Raw genomic sequence first — 20059 nt, forward strand, 5'->3', positions numbered from 1 at the left:
AATGGTCAGGGGGGGGGGGGGGGGGGGGGGGGGAAGAACACAAGGTCTCGCTCTACGCGAATTACCTGCTTTTGTATGTGTCAGATCCAGCGGCAGGGATGGACGGGATTATGGAAATCCTAATGGAGTTCGGCCGGTTTTTGGGCTACAAGTTGAACATGGAAAAAAGCGAGATGTTTGTGGTGCAGGTGAGGGGTCAGGAGAATAGGCTGAGGGGGCTATAATTTAGGCTGGTTGGGGAAAGTTTTAGGTATCTACGCATACAAGTGGCGTGCGACTGGGGTAAGATGCATAAGTTGAACTTGTCCAGGCTGGTGGAGCAAATGAGGAGTGAGTTTCGGAGGTGGGATGCAGTCCCGCTGTCACTAGCGGGGAGAGTACAGATGGTGAAGATGACGATCCTCCCGAGATTCCTGTTTATTTTTCAGTGTTTCCCTATTTTCATTCCACGGTCCTTCTTTAAAAGAATCAATAAAATCATCCTGGGATTTGTTTGGGCGGGGAAGTCCCCGCGGGTAAAGAGGGGGATGCTGGAACGGAACCGTAGCGAGGGGGGGCTGGCGTTGCCGAACCTCAGCAACTACTACTGGGCAGCTAACATAGCCATGATAAGGAAATGGATGGTGGGTACGGGGTCGGTTTGGGAGCGGGTGGAGGCTGCTTCATCCAGGGGCACCAGCTTGGCAGCCCTGGTCACGGCTCCCCTGCCGCTCCCGCCGGCCAGGTACACCACCAGCCCTACAGTGGTGGCGGCTTTGCAGATTTGGGGCCAATGGAGGAAGCATGCAGGGGAAGTGGGAGCGTCGGTCTGGTCCCGAATATGTGACAACCATCGATTTGTCCCGGGGAAGATGGATGGTGGGTTTCGAGCATGGCGGAGGGCGGGGGTGGGCAGGATGGGCGACTTGTTCCTGGAAGGGAGCTTCGTGAACATGAGGGCGCTGGAGGAGAAGTTCGGGCTGGCGAGGGGGAATGACTTTCGGTACTTGCAGGTGCGGGATTTCGTACGTAGACAGGTCCCGTCCTTTCCACGCCTTCCACCAAGGGGGATCCAGGACAGGGTAATTTCCAGGGGTGAGGTAGGAGAGGGGAGAGTCTCGGATATTTATAAGGAGCTGATGGGAGCGGAGGACACAGGGACCAATGAACTGAAACTTAAGTGGGAGGAGGAGCTTGGTGGGGAGTTGGAGGGAGGCGTATGGGCAGACGCTTTGAGAAGGGTAAATACAACCGCAACATGTGCCAGGCTCGGCCTGATTCAGTTCAAGGTGGTTCACCGGACCCACATGACGGTGGCCCGGATGAGCAAATTCTTGGGCTGGAGGATAAGTGTGCTAGATGTGGGGGAGGACCAGCGAACCATGTCCACATGTTCTGGGCGTGTCCAAAACTCGGGGCATGCTGGTAGGGATTTGCCGACGTCATATCCCGGGTACTGAAAACAAGGGTGACGATGAGTCCAGAGGTAGCGATATTTGGGGTGTTGGAAGGCCCGGGCGTCCAGGAGGGGATAGAGGCCGACGTTGTGGCCTTTGCTTCCCTGATAGCCCGGCGGTGAATACTGTTGGCCTGGAGGGACGTAAAGCCCCCAAGGACCGAAGTATGGCTGTCGGACATGGCAAGCTTTCTCAGCTTGGAAACAATCAGGTTCGCCTTACGAGGATCACTAGTGGGGTTCGCCCGGAGGTGGCAACCATTCATCGACTTCTCCGCGTGGAACTAATCCTCAGCGGGGTGTGTGTGTGTGTGTGTGTGTGTGTGTGTGTGTGTGTGTGTGTGTGTGGAGTAGGGGGGAAGAATAGGCGGGTCTATCTGCGAGAGTGATACTGCTATTTGCACTATGTTTTTTGTAATTGGTATCTGCACACTAATGCATATTGTTACTGTTTACAATGCCAAAAATACCTCAATAAAATTGTCTGTTTAAAAAAAAAATTCATCACTCCCAGCAATGTCATTTTGATTTGATTCATTTCTTTGAATGTTTTTGGTTTTGTTTGCAACCTAAAAGCGCCCCTTTTAATGGGCCTGTCCATTTGTTTGTCAGCGCTTCAAAGGAGGCATCAAGTTAATGGAACCGCATTATTGTCAGTTACCTCAACCTTTAAAATCAAACACGAACAAGGTTCCGCATTCCGAAACCTCCAGAGCCTTTTTAATTGGGATATTTATGATTGTGAATTATTTATGATATTGAGCTCATGTCAATAGCCAGTTTACTCGTGAAACATGTCTAAGTAAGCTCTGACATTTTGGTTATAATTTATTGGCAGCCTCCACAAATTTGTAAGAGTGTAATGCCACAATAAGAGATCTTGTGGTACAGCGAGGGGCGTCACTTCCTCTGAGCCAGAAGCTCAAGCGGGTTCATGTCTGACTCTCGCACTTGCTGGCCAAGGAAGCCGTGTACATAATGCAGCCTTTCAAACTGCGTATTAGCTTGTCAATCCTTCCAACATATGCTGATGGCAGATGGTCAAGGGGCCGAGATTCCTGACCAGCCATGTGATGGTAAGAACATTGGAGCTTCGGCTATCGCCATTTATAGTTCTGGTCTGCAACATGCATGTAAATTGGCTGGATGGCCTTTGTGAATCAAACTGGTGCCAACAGCATAGGTTTCGATTTCTGTTCCACATGGGGTGGATTCGGGACCTGCCTCCTCGCCCTACCCGTGGTGGAGGTGGTGGTATGGCGGGTGGGACCTGCCTTCCAACAGAGAATTGAAGAAAAGGGGCCACTCTAAATGATCAAAATCATTAAATGCAAAAAATCTTATTTAAAATAAGAAAATTATTTTGGTGAAATGTTGTGCTAACAAAAAGAGAGTGATTCTGATTCGAAGGAATGGAGAACTTTACTTTGTTCCACATAGTGTCAGCGCCAAGCAATCCCTCAACGTGGTTCATCTGCATGACAAAATCCTCTTTGTTCAGTACCATCATTAAACCTTCAAACAGCTTGAGAAGCACATGCCTAGAGAGCCAGCCTGATATTTCTACTTCCCAAGTTAACCGATTCGGGAAGAGGCCAATTTTCCAAACGTGTGAGGACCCAGTCGGAGTACCCATTCAGCAAAGTGGTCTGAGAGTGTCTGTTTTATGTCTGACAGTTCTCTGCAAAAGACTCATATATTTGTCACAAATTGGGTTACAACTGAGTAAAATAATTTTACCTACAGGCAGTACAGTTGACGTAGACTGATGCTTTTGCTGTGTCGAACTGGGATGGATTTAAATCAAGGTATATTTGCCCTTCACATGTACCTTTTCAATTTAAAACTGAAACGCTAACCAGAGACTCCAACTCACGACCATAAAGACTCCAGGAGCGATGATTTGCCACCTCTGCTAATGTTTGATTATTTCATAGTTACCTTTCAAGGTAACTGACTAAGTGGGAGGAGGAATACCCTCGCTTTGTTGTAGAGAAACTTGAGGGCTGGATTTTCTGGATTTGCAGATCCCTCTTGATTTAAGATGCCCAATTTGCACTCCTGAGAAGATGGGGGCAGGAGAGAGTCAAGTTCGCTAACCCCAGATGTAAATCATTGGTGGTCATAGAACATAGAATTTACAGTGCAGAAGGAGGCCATTTTGGCCCATCGAGCCTGCACCAGCCCTTGGAAATAACATCCCATTTATTCCCAGAACTCCGCCCCATACCCGTAACCCAGCAACCCCACCCAACCCCTTTGGACACTAAGGGCAATTTAGCATGGCCAATCCATCTAACCTGCACGTCTTTGGACTGTGGGAGGAAGCCGGAGCACCCGGAGGAAACCCACGCAGACACTGGGAGAACGTGCAGATTCCGCACAGACAGTGACCCAAGCCGGGAATCAAACCTGGGACCCTGGAGCTGTGAAGTGACCATGCTAACCACTGTGCTTCCGTGCCGCCCAAAATGGTCAACTGCCGAGGGGAGTTGGGTGGAAAGTCTGCCTTAGTTATCTGGGACTTGTTGTATTTACATTAAAAGTAGTTAGGCCCTCTAGCCCACAACTCTTCACACCCCCTCCACCACTCTCCCTGCTGCTTCCACGGCCATTCCATGCGCATTCGTCCAGAATCATTTGAGCCGTAGAATAACAAAGGCTGGAGCCTCCTGGCTGTTCACATTGGCGGAATCTTCTGGTTGCGCCAACACCAAATCCCCACTGTCGTGGGTTTGCCAGTGCCGTGCGGTGGATTCAATGGGATATCCCATTGACAGCGGCGAGACCAGAAGATCCCACTGCTGGCCAACGGCAGGTCACCTTCTGCCGCTGAGAAACACACCATGGGGGGAGTGCGTGAAATTCCCCCCCTTCCCCCCCCCCTCCCCCAAAGTGTTAAAATACTGAAACAAAATACCCATTCAAAAATTATTTTTGAAAAAAAAAACAATTGTTCCTATACCCTATAAAAGTGTCAATCAGAAAGGACAATTATAGTATCAATAACAAAATATTGAAACGTTTTTACACATCTTGATACTTCCCAAGTAAAGTCAGACGTTGACAAAAGAGATCACATTGAAAAAAACTTACTAGAATGACATAAAGATGGCAATCAAACAAAGTAAACACTCTACTCAGTTGTTTTAAAAAGATAACAACCCCATGTTGAGCTAATGTGAGCCAAAGGCGAAAAAGGTCAAATTGGGGACAAAATGTAAATATAAAGCACCATTTACAATGACCATTGAATGAAAATTCCGTACCTGTGGGTCTGGTTCTTGTTTACTTTTTTCTTCTTTTTGTTCTGTATTTTTGTCAAATAGGCTTTCCATATTCCATTCTGAGAATGGGTCTGTTTCCAAAATGGCCGCTCGATTCGCCTGTTGAGCCATGTCTGGGTAAGGCCAAAGCAATATCAGTAACTTACCATGGGCAGCGATATTACGTCGTAGATAGACGCAGCTTAAAATGGAGCAATATGTACCTTCAGTATTTGGTAGCATCATACAGCCATCATCAGAGGGGGTGTCCAGCATCTCTTTGCTTTAAAAAAAAAAGACAATTTGTGAGAACAATATCAGAAGGTTTCTGGAGTAAAATATAATCAGAGCAAACTTCAGTCTAAGGATGTTATTTAACCGTGGTTTCCAAAATACATTGTGAAGCCTGGGTTCCTCTCTGCAATCCTACACGATATCAGGCAAGTGACCCATGCTGCAAATCCTTGGGGACGACTGCTGGCTGACCCCTTCCTTGTCAACTCAGTAAACAGGACTGACTCCAGATTCCTGGCCCATTTTACTCCCAGCTGCCACTATAATGATTGTTCCCCAGAACCACTTAGCGAAAAGTGGCTATCGACGAGCTTCACTGGTGGTAAGGCCCCGGACTCCATGGAGGATGAGACCTATAAAGCCACTAAGTTTCTCTACCTTGAAGGCTCTTCTAATTCCCCTTGCTGTGGCTGATTTAGCTCAGTTGGCTGGTCAACTGGTTTGCGATGCAGATCGAGGGACTTCCGATGGCGTTTGAGTGAGTGGTCGCACATTTGGCTCGAGGCGTTTTTTTTCGTTCCCTTTCCCCAGTTGCCGGATGGATATTTTGGAGGCAGAGCCAGTGGAGGAAAGTTATACTCCACTGGTGAGATCAGTGGATTGATTCGAGGACCAGAAGTTGGTTTAAAAGAGCAAGAAACTCTGGGCTGGATTCTCCGTCCCGCCGGATTTCTGGTTCAGCACACCAGCGGGATGCTCCGTTTTGCTGGCTGGTCAATGGGGTTTCCCATTGTGGGGCAGCCCCACCCCGTTGGGAAACCCCCCGGGGCTGCCGGCAAAACAGAGCATCCCACCGGCGGAGAATCCAGCCCTCTTTGTGTGACACGGGGAAAGATGGCGGAGAGCAAAGGTTGACGGAGCAGCTGGTGGACTTTCTGAGTGAGAAGTTCAGTCAGCAGAGGAAGCTCAGGAGGACTTGGCGAAGGTGGTTGACTTGCTAAAAGCGGGGATCGACCGCGTGGAGCTGAGGCTGGTGACCCAGGTGATTCATAAGGTGGAGGGGGAGATGTGGGGGGGGGGGGGGGGGGCACGAGGAGCAGCTTACCTTGTTGGTGGCTGAAATTGGGATGTTGAGGGAGACCTGAAAGCGGCTCAAGGAGTAAGTGGAGGATTTGGAGAACTGCTCCCGGAGGCAAAGCTTGAGAATAGCGGGGATGCCAGTGGGCATCGAGGGAGAGGACGCAGGCTCTTGTGTAGCCAAAATGTTGGAGCAGCTGATTGGGGAGGGACCCTTCAACCAGCCCCTGGAGGTTGATCGGGTGCAGAGGGCATTGATGAAGAAGCTGCAGCAAATGAATCGGCGATGGTGGTGAGGCTTCACCGATTCTTAGATAAAGAAGATCTTGCTGTGGCCCAGGTAGAAGGGGAGATGTACCTGGGAGGATAACGGACTCCGGGTATACCAGGACCTGGATGTGGAACTGGCTAAGAGGAGAGCTGGATTCAACCTTGTCCAGGCTGCCCAAGAAGGGGGTGAAGTTGGGGATGCTTCGGGTGACCCACAACAGCTATGAATACTACTGTGGAACACTGGTGGAGGTAATAGAGTTCTTCAGTGACAATGAACTGGCAGGAGAGGGAGGACATTGAACTTGTGAGGAGATGTTGGTTCTCTCAGCATTTTTGGTTGTGTTGCTTTTTTCCATTTTGGGTGATGGTTAGGGAAGAACCTCTCTTCACTTGGGGCCGTTTCTCTTTTTTGCGGGGTTCTTTGGTGGGATGCTGGAGGACCATGGAGGGTGAGTGCACCTTTATTCTCATTAGTATTGTTGTTTGCACTATGGGAGTCTTCAAGTGGGGGGAGGGGAATCAGTTGGGGGGGGGGGGGCTGGGATGCTTGGCACAATGGGCGAGGGCTGCCAGTCAAACTGGGCGAGCTAGTTCAAGGGAGCACAGTGGGGGGTGAGCAGGTGGTCAGCGTTTTAGTGGGGGATGCGATTGCTGATTGTTTAGGGGAGAGGGGGACTGCTGACAGGGGTGGGGCTGGCGAAGTGCAATAAGGAGAGATTTGGTGACGCTGGACATCGAGGGCAAGCCTGGAGGGTTGTGTGACGCGGGCCTGGGACAGGCCCAAGAAGGGCTTTGGTCGATTGGCTGGGGAGGGGAGCGGGGTGCCACCTGACCAGGTTGGTCATATGGAATGTGAGAGGGCTGAATGGGCCAGTCAAACGGTCGCCCGCGAGGAGCTTTAAAGGTGGATGTGGCATTTTTACAGGAAACACATATGAAGATTGGGGACCAGACGAGGCTAAGAAAAGGGTGGGCATGGCAAGACTTTCAGGATTGGGGTAGCACAGTGGCTAGCACAGTTGCTTCACAACTCCAGGGTCCCAGGTTTGATTCCTGGCTTGGGTCACTGTCTGTGTGGACTCTGCACGTTCGCCCCGTGTCTGCTTGGGTTTCCTCCGGGTTCTCCGGTTTTCTCCCACAGTCCAAAGATGTGTAGGTTAGGTGGATTGGCTGCGCTAAATTGCCCTTAGTGTCCAAAAGGCTGAGTGGGGTTACTGGGTTTCGGGGATAGGGTAGAGGTGTGGGCTTGGGTAGGGTGCTCTTTCCAAGGACTGGTGCAGACGCGATGGGCCAAATAGCCTCCTTCTGCACTGTAAATACTGTGAAGGTGCAGGGGATGGCGGTGCTGATAAATAGGCGGGCAAAGTTTTGAGGTGGGAAATATAGTGGGAGACTGGGGGGGCGGGTTTGTGATGGTGGGTGGGAAATTGGAGGGGTTGGGAAATTGGAGGGTTTATCAGTTGTCTTGGTGAACATTTATGCCCCAAATTGGGATGATGTTGATTTCATGAGGCTGGTGTTGGGGAAGATCTCGGACCTGGACTCCTGGCTGATTAAGGGGGGGGGGGGGGGACATTAATCTGGTTATTGAGCCGAGATTGGACCGGTCAAGTTTGCGGTCGGGGACGGTGGCGGCAGTGGAGAAGGAGCTGAAGAGGTTCTTGGAGGCCTGTGAACGATGTACACATTTTGGGCTTGCCCGAAGCTGAAGGAGTTCAGGCAGGGGATTGCAGACATAATGTTCAAGGTACTGAAGGTGAAGGTTACCCACGCCGCAATAAAAATATTTAAAAAAAATATGATGCAGAGCGAGGTGAACAGCGTGGATTTAATTCTCGTACCAGCATGAAGGGACCTCCTCAACCTTGGCCCTCACCAGAGGTGTGGTGATCCTCCGGTTAAATCCACACCAGTGAGCTTTCCCCCTCAATGGGAGTCTATGGTCATCTGGGACTGTGAGGATTTTACACTTTTTTTTAAAACTCTTTCCCCTTGCTGTCACTTTTGACAGGGAAGCACAAATCCGCCTTGTCACCAACTCCCACACCACTGCTCTGTTTCCATGACGTACAATAGCACGCTCCTTGGTGGCAGGTCCCCTGACAACAAGGGCCTGCCTTGCATCAAAGCTGTCCTCCCACCCAGGAAAATGGGTTAGGTTTATGGCGGGGTCAAAGGAGCGGGCAGAATTCTGACCCTGCTTCTACTTCGTCAGGCAAAGGGGACAGCACCATCTCAGAGAACACTATTGAACCCAGGATACTTTGTGCAACAAATATAAATACCTACCTGGCTTGGAATCCCAATGCAGCTTTAACCATATGCTGAGTAGCGTGGGTCTAATTGGCTTCAGGTTCAATATGACAAACTCCCTCTAGTACTGGAAATTGATTTCCGCCTCTCATGAATACCAAGCAGGGCACTGCAATCGATGCTGATGACATTAACGTGAATATCTCCAGCAAGGAGATAAACTGGCATCTACTTAGTCTGCATTTCAGTTAAACCCCTTCCACTGTTCAAGTCTCAATTGTCTCTTAAACATTCTGTTGCCAATTGTCAGGTGAGGCAGTATCAACTATAAAGCTTCCCGAAAGTCAGCTTGTCAAAATGTAATGGACATTCAATTAGCCAAATCAGTGGGGAGTCCTGTATCAACCTGGAACTTAGAAAGGCTGCTTCTCATTAGCAGTGAAGGAACACATTCATATGCAGTGCCATATAATACCAACAGGTTTATATTTCTTCCCTTTTTATATGAGGTGTAAAATCTGATCTCCGATTTAACTGGGCGGAGTGGTTTTTGCCCCCACGAGGTGGGTATCACGAGCGGGAATTCATGCTGCTGGCCAGTGAGCTGGTTTGCCAACACCATCCCACACCCAGGTCATTATCCAGAAGGCAGGACAGGGGCTGGAAGGACCACACGTGCAAGCAGCCAGTTTAAAAAAAAAACAGTATCGAATTCATTTTTTCCAATTAAGGGTCAATTTATCGAGGCCAATCCACCTAGCCTGCACATCTTTTGAAGTTGTGGGGGCGAAACCCACGCAGGCATGGGTAGAATGTGTAAACTCCACACGGAGAGTGACCCAAAGCCGGGATCGAACCTGTGACCTCGGTGCTGTGAGGCAGCAGCGCTAACCACTGTGCTGCCTCCTAAGCAGCCAGTTAAGGTAATTAAATGGCCAATTAAGGCCAACTAACAAAGGCAGACTGGCGTGTGAGAGGCACTCCGGCCAGGTTTTGAGGCCCTCCTTACCCTCCTGGCCATTGCTGTGGCCAGAGGTGTTTCCTCCACCCCGCCCCCTCCACAATGATCGCCTGGCAACTGTAACCATTGTAAGGGGCCTTCCTGTTAATTCCCTTATTTCCCATTTCTTTCACCCTGTCGCTATCATTTTAATCCATGAATGTACTGTTGGATCTAGCAGAGGAAGTGAGGAATGCAAAGGTTGCAAAATAGTACTCTTGTGTTGGTCGCGATTTAGCTTTTGAATAGAAAACCTCAGACTTTCTGGCACCCGCGATATCGGAGGGATTTGGTTCAATTGGATGACCAATGAATTGGAGGACCCAGGAAGGGACGGTTAGGTCCTAGATGCTGAGAGGAGAAGCTGTGAGCTGCTGTCTCTTTCTCTAGAACTGCTGCCTAGCTGCTGTTTTCTGAATCTGAAGAGAAATTTTGAGACCTGGATCAATAGTGAAAACCATTACAGACTGAAAACAAAAACCTCCAATGGAAGGCTCGGACTGTAGAAAAGTGTACTGAAAGACATCCACCAGAAAAGAGACTTTTATCCCTTTTTCATTTTCTTAACACTCCTCTTTCCCCTCTGTGTTTGTCTGTCTTGTGTGTGTGTGTGTGTGTGTGTGTGTGTGTTGGGGGGAGGGGCAAGTTAATGGGGCTGTTAGGATCTAGATAATAGTTAACCAGTTGTATTGGCTGCATATTTACTCAGAATAATTGTTATTAATAAAAAGTAATTGTGTTTGAATTTACAAACCTGGTGACTGTGATTATTGGGCAGCCAAAGGCTTGATTGATTGATTGATTGATTGGTTAATTAATTGTCACATGCAAGTACAGTGAAAAGTATTTTCTGTGGCCGAGGGAATGTTCGGGAATTTTCTGAGAATTAATTGTTCGTTTCAATTGCGTTGTGACTCCGGGTCAAGTGGGGCTAAAATTGACCGTGCACTAGCCCAGATTGTCGTAACACCGTTTTTCAATTTTAAAAGGTTTAAGAGTTGCTGAGAGGATAGTTCAGGATGGAGGCACCATCTCCCCCTTTTCAGTTTTGAGTGTTTTAGAGACTTGTTTATAGGGGGCAAATTCACAGGGCGGGAGGAGTTGCAGGAATTGTTTATAGGGGGCAAATTCACAGGGCGGGAGGAGTTGCAGGAATTGTATGAGTTTCACAAGGGGAATGGTTTTAGGAACCTGCAGGGTCGGGATTTTGTGAGGAGAAAGTTGCCGTACTTTCTGGGGCTGCCACCTCCGGATTTACAAGACGAGCTGTTATTGGAGGACGGTATAGGTGGAGGGGAAGGTGTTGGATATTTATAAGGAATTGATAGAGAGGGAGGGCGCTCCGGTGGGGGATGCTGAGCACAAGTGGGAGGAGAAGCTAGGAGGGGAGGTGTGGGCCAGGAGGTGGGTGAAGGCCTTGCGGAGGGTGAATGCATCCTCATCAAGCTTAAGCCTCATCCAGTTTAAAATAGTGCATAGGGCCCACATGATGGTGGCGAGGATGAGCAAATTCTTTGCCGGGGTGGAGGATAGGTGTGGGCGGTGCGCGAACGAGCCCGCCAAGCACGTCCACCTGTTCTGGGCATGTCTGAGACTGAGGCAGTTCTGGCAGAGGTTCTTGGACATGATGCCTGAGGTGCTGACTGTGGGGGTGGTTCTGAATCCAGAGCTGGCGATATCTGGCGTGTCGGAAGGCCCGGGAGTCTGGAGGGGGGAGGAGAGGCCAATTGTATTGGCCTTTACGTCTGTGAAAGCCCAGAGACTGATTTTGTTGGGCTGGAGGGACTCGGAGCAGCCGGAAGCGAGGGTGTGGGTGAGCAACCTGGCAGAAGGGGTTGGAGAAGGTCAAGTTCACTCTGCGGGGGTCGAGTCAGGAATTCACCCTGAGGTGCAAACCATTCACTGATTTATTCAAGGAGAATTGAGGGGTCAGCAAGGGAGGGGGGGAGGTTTGGGGTCAGGGGAGGTTTGGGGGGGGCGAAGAGGGAAGGTGAGATGTGGTGGGGTGTTGGTATCAGGGGAGTTTGGAGGTCTGCGGTTGTTCATTGGGTTGATGTGTTCTTCTGATATTCTGTATTCTGTGTGTATGTGTAAAAAGCCTTGAATAAAAAAATATTTTTAAAAGGAGTACTGCTTTGCAACATTGAAAAATGGCCCCATCCCCGGGCCAGGGGCCCTCTCCAGCACTAACTGACGGACCCACTGTAATGGTTGAAACACGACCGGTGAAGGAAGGCAGCTGCCCAGCAGAAGATCCGGGAGTCGGCAAACCACCCGTCCGCGTGCCAATGCGGAAAGAATGCCGCAGTTGTGGCTGCTTCCACCCTATGGGAGTTACCTCCCCCCCCTCCCAATGGTCTCTCAGTTGTGGACAATGTTAGTTTGAAAAATGTTTTAAGTTGCTTTGTGGGTACCTCCACCCTCTCCTTTACCCACATCGATAGGCTGCCGCTCTCCGGGTGGAATACTCCACTCATGATGCGGAGGCGGGCGGTTCCAGCAGCCCCATTCCTGCTGGCCGGAATGGGGTGACCATGCGCCCGATTCCATGTTTGGAACCTCGTTAATGATTCACGAGTGAGCATCTCTCCTAATCATCTGGCGGGTCAGGTGCCCATTCATCTGCCCGCTCTCAGCTAGCGGGTTCAAAGGTTAGGCCGCCATATGTGAATGCTAGTCCAGCACTCGTATCATTCCCTCCAGCCCACCTGGCTTGACAAGATTGAGATGGATGTCCAGAATCCTGAGGCAAAATACTGGACTCCTCACAGGAAACTTGCACCCTGATGTGACCAGCATGCCCTTGAGTCTTTCCTTCAAGGAGTCCTCTACTCGAGGGATGGCTCCAGTACGCACACCAACCTCCCCTCTCCGGCCGAGGAGCCCATGGCCAAGGAGGTAAGCACAGCCAGAAGCGCCATGCAGGAAGAAGATGAATGCTTTCACCCATTCCACCAGGGTAAGACTCCCTCCACTGCCAAACTCTCAGCATGACATCACGTACGGCAACTCTCTTCAGGGATATCACTCATTATGAGTGGGGGACACATCAACACTCATATATTCTCACAGACACTTTAACATCACCACCATCCTATTTGTCCTGTTGCTCACATTCCATCCTCTTGTCCTGGGAGGGCTCACCTCTTTGCATAACCAGATTGTGAAGGACATAGCAAACTGTGACCATGTGGGAAACTCTCCACGGTGTGTCTTGCAGAGAGCCACCTGAGTGGCCCAGGCATCTAATTCGCATATTCAGCAGTCCATGGCTGCAACTTTAATTGTGGCCTGAAGAGGGAAGACTTTATCGGACCAGGAATACTTCCCCGGGGCCCACCAGGAAAGTTGAAACTTCATCTCGACTTCTCTCTCCTCCCCCCCCCCATTCCCTCCAACCCTTCAACTCCCATAAGACCCTCTGTAAACTCCTTCTTGTGATCTACCCTCTTGCCAACCTCCCCTGGTTATGGCAGTGGCCTGCTGCCACACAAACCTCCATGCCCACCGACTGGAAGCTGTCATTAATTTCCTCTTCATTTTTAGGCAGTCAGTTGACCTGAGGCCCAGGAGTTACATTCACCCAGACACGCCAAGGTCAGCAGGAAGAAGATTCAGTGCTCTATTTGCTGCACCCCCAATCTCACTCCAAGTTAAAATCAGCACAATGAAGCCTCACAATTCTTCCATCTATCATATATATGGCACAGAATAGGCCATTCAGTCTAACAAGTGATTATGCTTCATTCGAGCATCCTCCCTTTTTTCAACTCAATCACTTGGCATAACTTTCTGTTTCCTTCTTGATCATGCACGTATCCCGCCTTCTCTTTTTAATATTACTATACAATTTGCTTCAACCACTCCTTGTAGTAGTGAGTCCCCATTCTCCGTACCCTTTTGACAAAGATGTTTCTTACGAATTTCCCATTGGATGTCTTGGTGACAATCTTGTATTGACGGTCTCGAGCAATGCCTTTCCCACAAGAGGAACATTCTTTGTTTGTCCACGTTACCAAAGCCTTATGTAATTCTAAAGAAATTACAGACCGGTTAAGTTTAACATCTGTTGTTGGGAAATTGTTCGAATCAATGATCAAAAGAAGTAATGTCAGGGCATTTGGAAAGTCAAAACACTATCCATCAGAGCCAGCATGGTTTTATGAAGGGCAAATCCTGTTTGACTAATTTCCTCGAGTTCTTCAAAGATGTATCAATCAAAGTGGATAATGGAGATCCTGTAGATGTAATATATCTGGACTTCCAGAAGGCGTTTGATAAGGTGTTGCACAGAAAGTTAATTCACAAGGTTAGATAACATGGGATTAGGTGTAATTTATTATCTTGGCTAGAAGACTGGCTGACAGACAGAAGACAGAGAGTCGTGATAAATAAGTTTGCAGACGACACAAAGGTTGGTGGAATTGCGGATAGCAATGAGGACTGTCAGAGGATGCAGCAGGATTTAGATTGTTTGGAGACATGGGCGGAGAGATGGCAGATGGAGTTTAATCCGGACAAATGTGAGTTAATGCATTTTGGAAGGTCTAATGCAGGGAGGGAATATACAGTGAATGGTAGAACCCTCGAGTATTGACAGTCAGAGAGATCTAGGTGTACAGGTCACTGAAAGGGGCAACACAGGTGAAGAATATAGTCAAAAAGGCAAACGGCATGCTTGCCTTCATTGGCCAGGGCATTGAATATAAGAATTGGCAAGTCATGCTGCAGCTGTATAGAACCTTAGTTAGGCCACACTTGGAGCATAGTGTTGAATTCTGGTTGCCACACTACCAGAAGGTGTGGAGCCTTTAGAGAGGGTGCAGAAGAGATTTACCAGAATGTTGCCTGGTATGGAGGGCATTATCTATGAGGAGTGGTTGAATAAACTCCATTTGTTCTCACTGGAACGACGGAGGTTGAGGGGCTACCTGATAGATGTCTACAAAATTGAGTGGCATAGACAGAGTTGATAGTCAGAGGCTTTTTCCCAGGGTAGAGGAGTCAGTTACTAGGGGGCATAGGTTAAGGTGCGAGGGACAAGGTTTAGAGGAGATGTATGAGGCAAGTTTTTTTACACCGAGGGTAGTGGGTGCCTGGAACTCGCTGCCGCAGGAGGTGGTGGAAGCAGGGACGATAGTGGCATTTAAGGGGCATCTTGACAAATACATGAATAGGATGGGAATAGAGGGATACGGACCCAGGAAGTGTAGAAGATTTTAGTTTAGACGGGCAGCATGGTCGGCACAGGCTTGGAGGGCCGAAGGGCCTGTTCCTGTGCTGTACTTTTCTTTGTTCTTTGTATAAATGAGACTTTTTCTGGATGACGAGATATAACTAGTGGGGTGCCATAGGGCCCCAGCTATTTACAATATATATTAATGACTTGGATATGGGGATAGAGATTTCTATAGCCAAATTTTCAGACCAGTCTAAATTGTTAGTGTAAATTGTGAATTGCAATAATCCCAACACCATTACCAACCCTCCACCACTGTAAAAAATTACCCTTTTCTCCCACTCTCTGCATTCTGTCTTGAAGCCAGCCAGCAACTTCTCCCTAACTCTGTACTCTGTAATTTATTCTTTAGTCTATTACGGGGCACCTTATCCAAGGCTTTCTGGAAATCCAGGGAAGTTACATTGATGACTGACAGGTTATTCATCACATCAAAGATCATCTGCCTCATGGTGTGAGTATTAAATGCCGCCTTGATGGAAAACACTTTAACCTCAGTCACCCATCATGCTGAAACTAAACTGACCAGCAAAAACATAAACAATCGATAGTTTGCAGATGACTGCAATGTCATTGCCCTCGCTGCTCCAGATTTGTAAACAAGAGACTCAGCCTTCCCGTGAATGTTGTCAAAACCGAAATCGTACGTCAACCCACACCTGGTCAATGAAATATTCCACCTCCCATATAGGTTGAAGGATAGACTCTGGAATATTTTGAAGAATCCTCATACCTTGACAGTCGCCTCCTGTCAAAAGATGCCCATCGATGAGGAGATTGGAGAGCGGTCCACCTGAGCCAGCTCTGCTTCCTACAGCTTATGGCAGTAAATGTTTGACAACACAGACCTCCGTAAGTCAACAGAAGCCCTACAGTATTGAGCAATTGTTGTCACCACTCTCCTGAACTACAATAAGCCTTGGACTATGTATCAATGACACATAAAACAGTGCTGGAGGAATTCCATAAGCAATGCCTCCGTCACATCCACCGGATTCAATGGGAAATCGGTCAAACATACACCTGTGTCCTTGAATTCAGTTCCAAAACTCGGGCAAAGCTGCATAATCAACTATAATAGTTGTTCCCGTAATAGCTACTGTTCCCGAGTGGCTGAAAAATGTCCCCCCCCCCCCCCCCCCCCCCCCCACCAGGTTCTGATTCCTCAACTCTCAAATGGCCAAGTGTTCCCGGGATGACAAAGGAAATGTTTCAAATACTCTTCGATATCGAGCATGGCATCATTTACATTGTTGAGTGGGAGGACCATGCTACCAATCATTCAACAACACCAAGAACCCCTCATTGCACATATCGGCTTGAGCGAAGCACCTGAATCAGTACCCCCAGATAGTTGCAGCCGTATCATCGTGAAGCAGTTGCAGGATTGTGCTGATTGTTCCTTGGCCATCCAAATCTTTTTGCAGCCACAATTCACAGAGCCTGGTGATTTTACTGAGTCAAATGCTTTGGTCAGTTCGGTGAATGGTTGGCAACCAATCATGCCAAATGGTGAAAACCTGTCCATCCAGCTGTGTCACACTTGCCAAGGCGGCGGAGGGAAAGCAAAGGAAGCTAGTGCTGCACTACAGATCTCATGACCTTTTATAGGTACGTCTTGCCCCATGTGCCCAAAGACACGTGGGTTGGGAATTAGCCTAATCAGTCAGGTGAAAACCCACGGGAGAAACTCACAACCCTGAGTCCACACAACCCTGAATCAACGTCATCCTCTAATTGACGTTCGCTCGGGCAATACAAATTTTCTTTCTGGCGAATTCCTCCATTAACTCGTCCTGAGATTATTCTAAAATGTATGGATGTAATTCATCTAGAGCAGGGGTTTTATCCTCCGTTTAAGTTTGAATACTTTATTTAACACTTTTTTTTTGTATTTTAAGTGCGCTTATTGCATTACTCATCATCCAACATCATGTCCACATGCTCTACCTCCCTGGTAAATTTAAAGCAAAATAATTCATCAATATTTCTACCATCCTCTGCTATTATCTTTCCCGGCGCATCCTTTCCTCTCCCCTATTTGCCAAAAGCCTTGTGTAATGATCTTTATTACTGTCCCAAGTAGGCATACATTAACACTGCAATGAAGTTACTGTGAAAAGCCCCCAGTCGCCACACTCCGGCTCCTGTCTGGGAGAATTCAGAATATCCAAATTACCTCACAGCATGTGTTTTGGGAATTGTGGGAGGAAACCGGACCGCCCGTAGGAAACCCACGCAGACACTGGGAGAATGTACAGACTCCGCACAGTGACCCAAGCAAGGAATCTAACCTGGTGTTTTGAAGCAACAGTGCTAACTCCTGTGCTATCATGCATGTAAAACATTGGTCATGAAAACAATCATAGATCCATACAATTTAACAGGCACATTCGGTATCAGCAACCCATGCTGAGAACAGTCTTACAGAACTCTCAGTAGGCCCCTGTGTTAAATCTCAAAATAGATTTCTTTACTTGTTGAAACTTGAGCCTTATCTGAGCTATTCCTGCAGTGAAATTGACAGATGGGTTTTCAGATACTTTCCAGACGAGCCCTTTTTTTTAAAGAATGTTCCTGTGAAATCTGCTGAATACATTTTTGGATCTACGTTGGAAAACGGAGGTTATGAAACGTGATACTTGGCTGCGATGCCATCAATATTTTACACCGAGTCTCATTTGAGTTTTCCAAAGCAACAGATCTTTCAGCAACTAGTGTATTTGCAAAGCTGCGTTAACGTAGTGAACCTTCCCAAAGCACTCCACGGGCGTAAAACGAAGTGTAACACTGAACCACAGAAAGCGATATTAAGTAAATGACCAAATGGTTAGTTAAAGAGTGTCAATAAAGGATGGAAGTGAAGGATGGAAGGGCTGATTAGGGAGCCCTTTGAAGATGACACCTTGATCTCTTATCAGGGTGACGGTGTGAAACACGCCCCCAGATTTCTTCTCGTCAGAGTGGCTGAAGATCTGGGGCGGGATTCTCCGTCCCGCCGGCGGGCTGCTCCGTTACGCCGGCTGGCCAATAAGGTTTCCCATTGTGGGGCAGTCCCACGCTGTCGGGGAAACCCCCGGGCTACCGTCAAAACGGAACACTCCACCCCCTCCCCGGCGGAGAATCCGGCCCCTGGTCTGCAAAACGGAGCTGTGGCTCTGAAGAGATACACGGTGGCTTTCACGAAAGGGAAAATGCTGGAAAATCTCAGCAAGTCTGGCAGCATCTGTAGGGAGAGAAAAGAGCTAACGTTTCGAGTCCGATGACTCTTTGTCAAAGCTTTCAGTGGCTTTCAGTCAGAGACTGACACTCTGCAAATTCCACCAGGTAAATGAGAATGTGGGGTTGGAGGAGATTATGGAGATAGGCCATCGGGGGGAGGGGGGATTTGAAAACAGAGATGAGAATTTTAAAGTCAAGACGATGATTGGCTGGGAGCCATTGCAGATCAGTGAGCACAAGGATGAAGGGGAACAGAGCTTGCTGCCATTTATGACATGGGGGCAGCAGAGTTTTGGATGCCTCCAAGTTTACAGAGGTTAGAAGGTGGGAGAGCAGCCAGCAGTGTGTCAGAATAGTTGAGTCGAGAAGTATCATAGACGTGACTAAGTATTTCAGAAGCAGCTGAGCTGAGACCGGGTGAACAAAGTGAAATTAAGCAGTCGGCAAGAATGAGGTCGGAATCTCATCTCATGTGGAAAAGGTTGTGAACAAAACTGGCTTCATGTCAGACTGCTGCCAGGGAGAGGGATGGCGTCGTTAGCTGGGTAACGGAGTTTGGAGCAGAGACCAAAACATTGGCTCCACTCATCCTAATAATTTAATAGGAGGGAACTTCTGCACATCCAGTATTGGATAAGCAGCGTTTAGCAACAGAGGAGGAGTTGAGAAAGGCGGTCATACGATACAGCTGGGTGTTAGATTCATAGAGGTCTACAGCACAGAAAAGGCCCTTGGGCCCATCATCAATGCTGGGTGATGTCAGTGTACAAATGAAAATGAACGCTTTGCCTTTAGATAATGTTGCTAATGTGCAGCATGTAGATGAGAAATAGAAGGTGGGGGGGGGGGGGGGCAAGCATTGACCCTTGTGAGACACCAAGGGTAACCTTGCAGGGGCAGGAAGAGAAGCTATTGCAAGTGATTCTCTGGCTTCGATTAAATAGATGAGAATGTAACTAACTGAGAGCCCCCCCCCCCCCCTCCAATCAGCTGGACGGTGGTGCAGAAGCGTTGAAGGAGGATGGTGTGATCAACCACGCCAAAGGTGGCAAAGCAGGTGGGGATGGATGAGGAGGAAAAGCTCACCTTTATCACAGTAACAACGGACATCATTTGTGACTTTGGTAAGAGCTGTGGAAAGGATGGAAACCCTGATTGGATGGATTAAAACACGAGAGTGCCAGGAAAAATAGGAAGGGATTTGGGAGCCGACAGCATGTTCAAGTCTTTGAAGGTGGAAAGGGAGGCTTGAGATGGGATGGTAATTTGCAAGGATGGGGGGTCAAGAGTTTTTTTTTTGAGGATGATTGCAGATTTATAAGAGGAGCAACACGAGTGCAGCACGGTGGCGCAATGGTTAGCATTGCTGCCTCACAGCGCCGAGGTCCCAGGTTCGATCCCGGCTCTGGGTCACTGTCCGTGAGGAGTTTGAACATTCTCCCCGTGTTTGCGTGGATTCCACCCCCACAACCCAAAGATGTGCAGGGTAGGTGGATTGGCCATGCTAAATTGCCCCTTAATTGGAAAATATTATCTGGGTACTCAACGTATTTTTAAAAAAAAGAGGGGTAACACGTGATTACATTAACAATATTAACATTTCATCCAATGAAAGGTCATCGCCCTGGAAATATTCATTTAGGGCCTCTCCCATCCCTTGTGGATCCGCACAAAGATGGCCTTGCTTATCCTTAAGAGGGCCCTACCCTCTCCCTACTTACCCTTTTATGTACCTGTAAAAGCTCTTTGGATTTTTCTTTGCCTTCTCTGCCAAGACAATCTCATGTCCCCTTTTTGCCCTCCTGATTTCTCTCTTGACTCTACTCCGACAAGCCCGATACTCTTGATCCCAGCTGCCTAGGCATGTCATATGCCTCCTTCTTCCTTTCGACCATGGCCTCAATATTCCGAGTCATCCAGGGTTCCCTCCTTCTACCATCCTTACCCTCCATTCTAAGAGGAATGTGCTCATCCTGAACCCTAGTTAACACCTTTTAGAAAGGCTTCCATATACCAGCTGACCCCTTGCGGGCAAATAGGCACCCACAATTAACTTTTAA

At 48.4% G+C, this 20059-nt stretch overlaps 1 protein-coding gene across 1 annotated transcript in view; it reads right to left on the bottom strand.

Moving 5' to 3' along the window:
- LOC119955019 overlaps nucleotides 1–20059 on the bottom strand; it is a 70665-nt gene that overhangs the window by 14277 nt on the left and 36329 nt on the right. Inside the window, exons 2-3 of the mRNA XM_038780824.1 lie at nucleotides 4926–4984; nucleotides 4705–4835 (exon numbers count right to left, since the gene is read on the bottom strand). Of these exons, the coding sequence (XP_038636752.1) occupies nucleotides 4705–4835; nucleotides 4926–4984 (190 nt within the window). The remainder of the gene's footprint in view (nucleotides 1–4704; nucleotides 4836–4925; nucleotides 4985–20059) is intronic.

This window comes from Scyliorhinus canicula, chromosome 20 (assembly GCF_902713615.1).
Source record: "Scyliorhinus canicula chromosome 20, sScyCan1.1, whole genome shotgun sequence".
NCBI classification, from domain to species: Eukaryota; Metazoa; Chordata; class Chondrichthyes; order Carcharhiniformes; family Scyliorhinidae; genus Scyliorhinus; species Scyliorhinus canicula.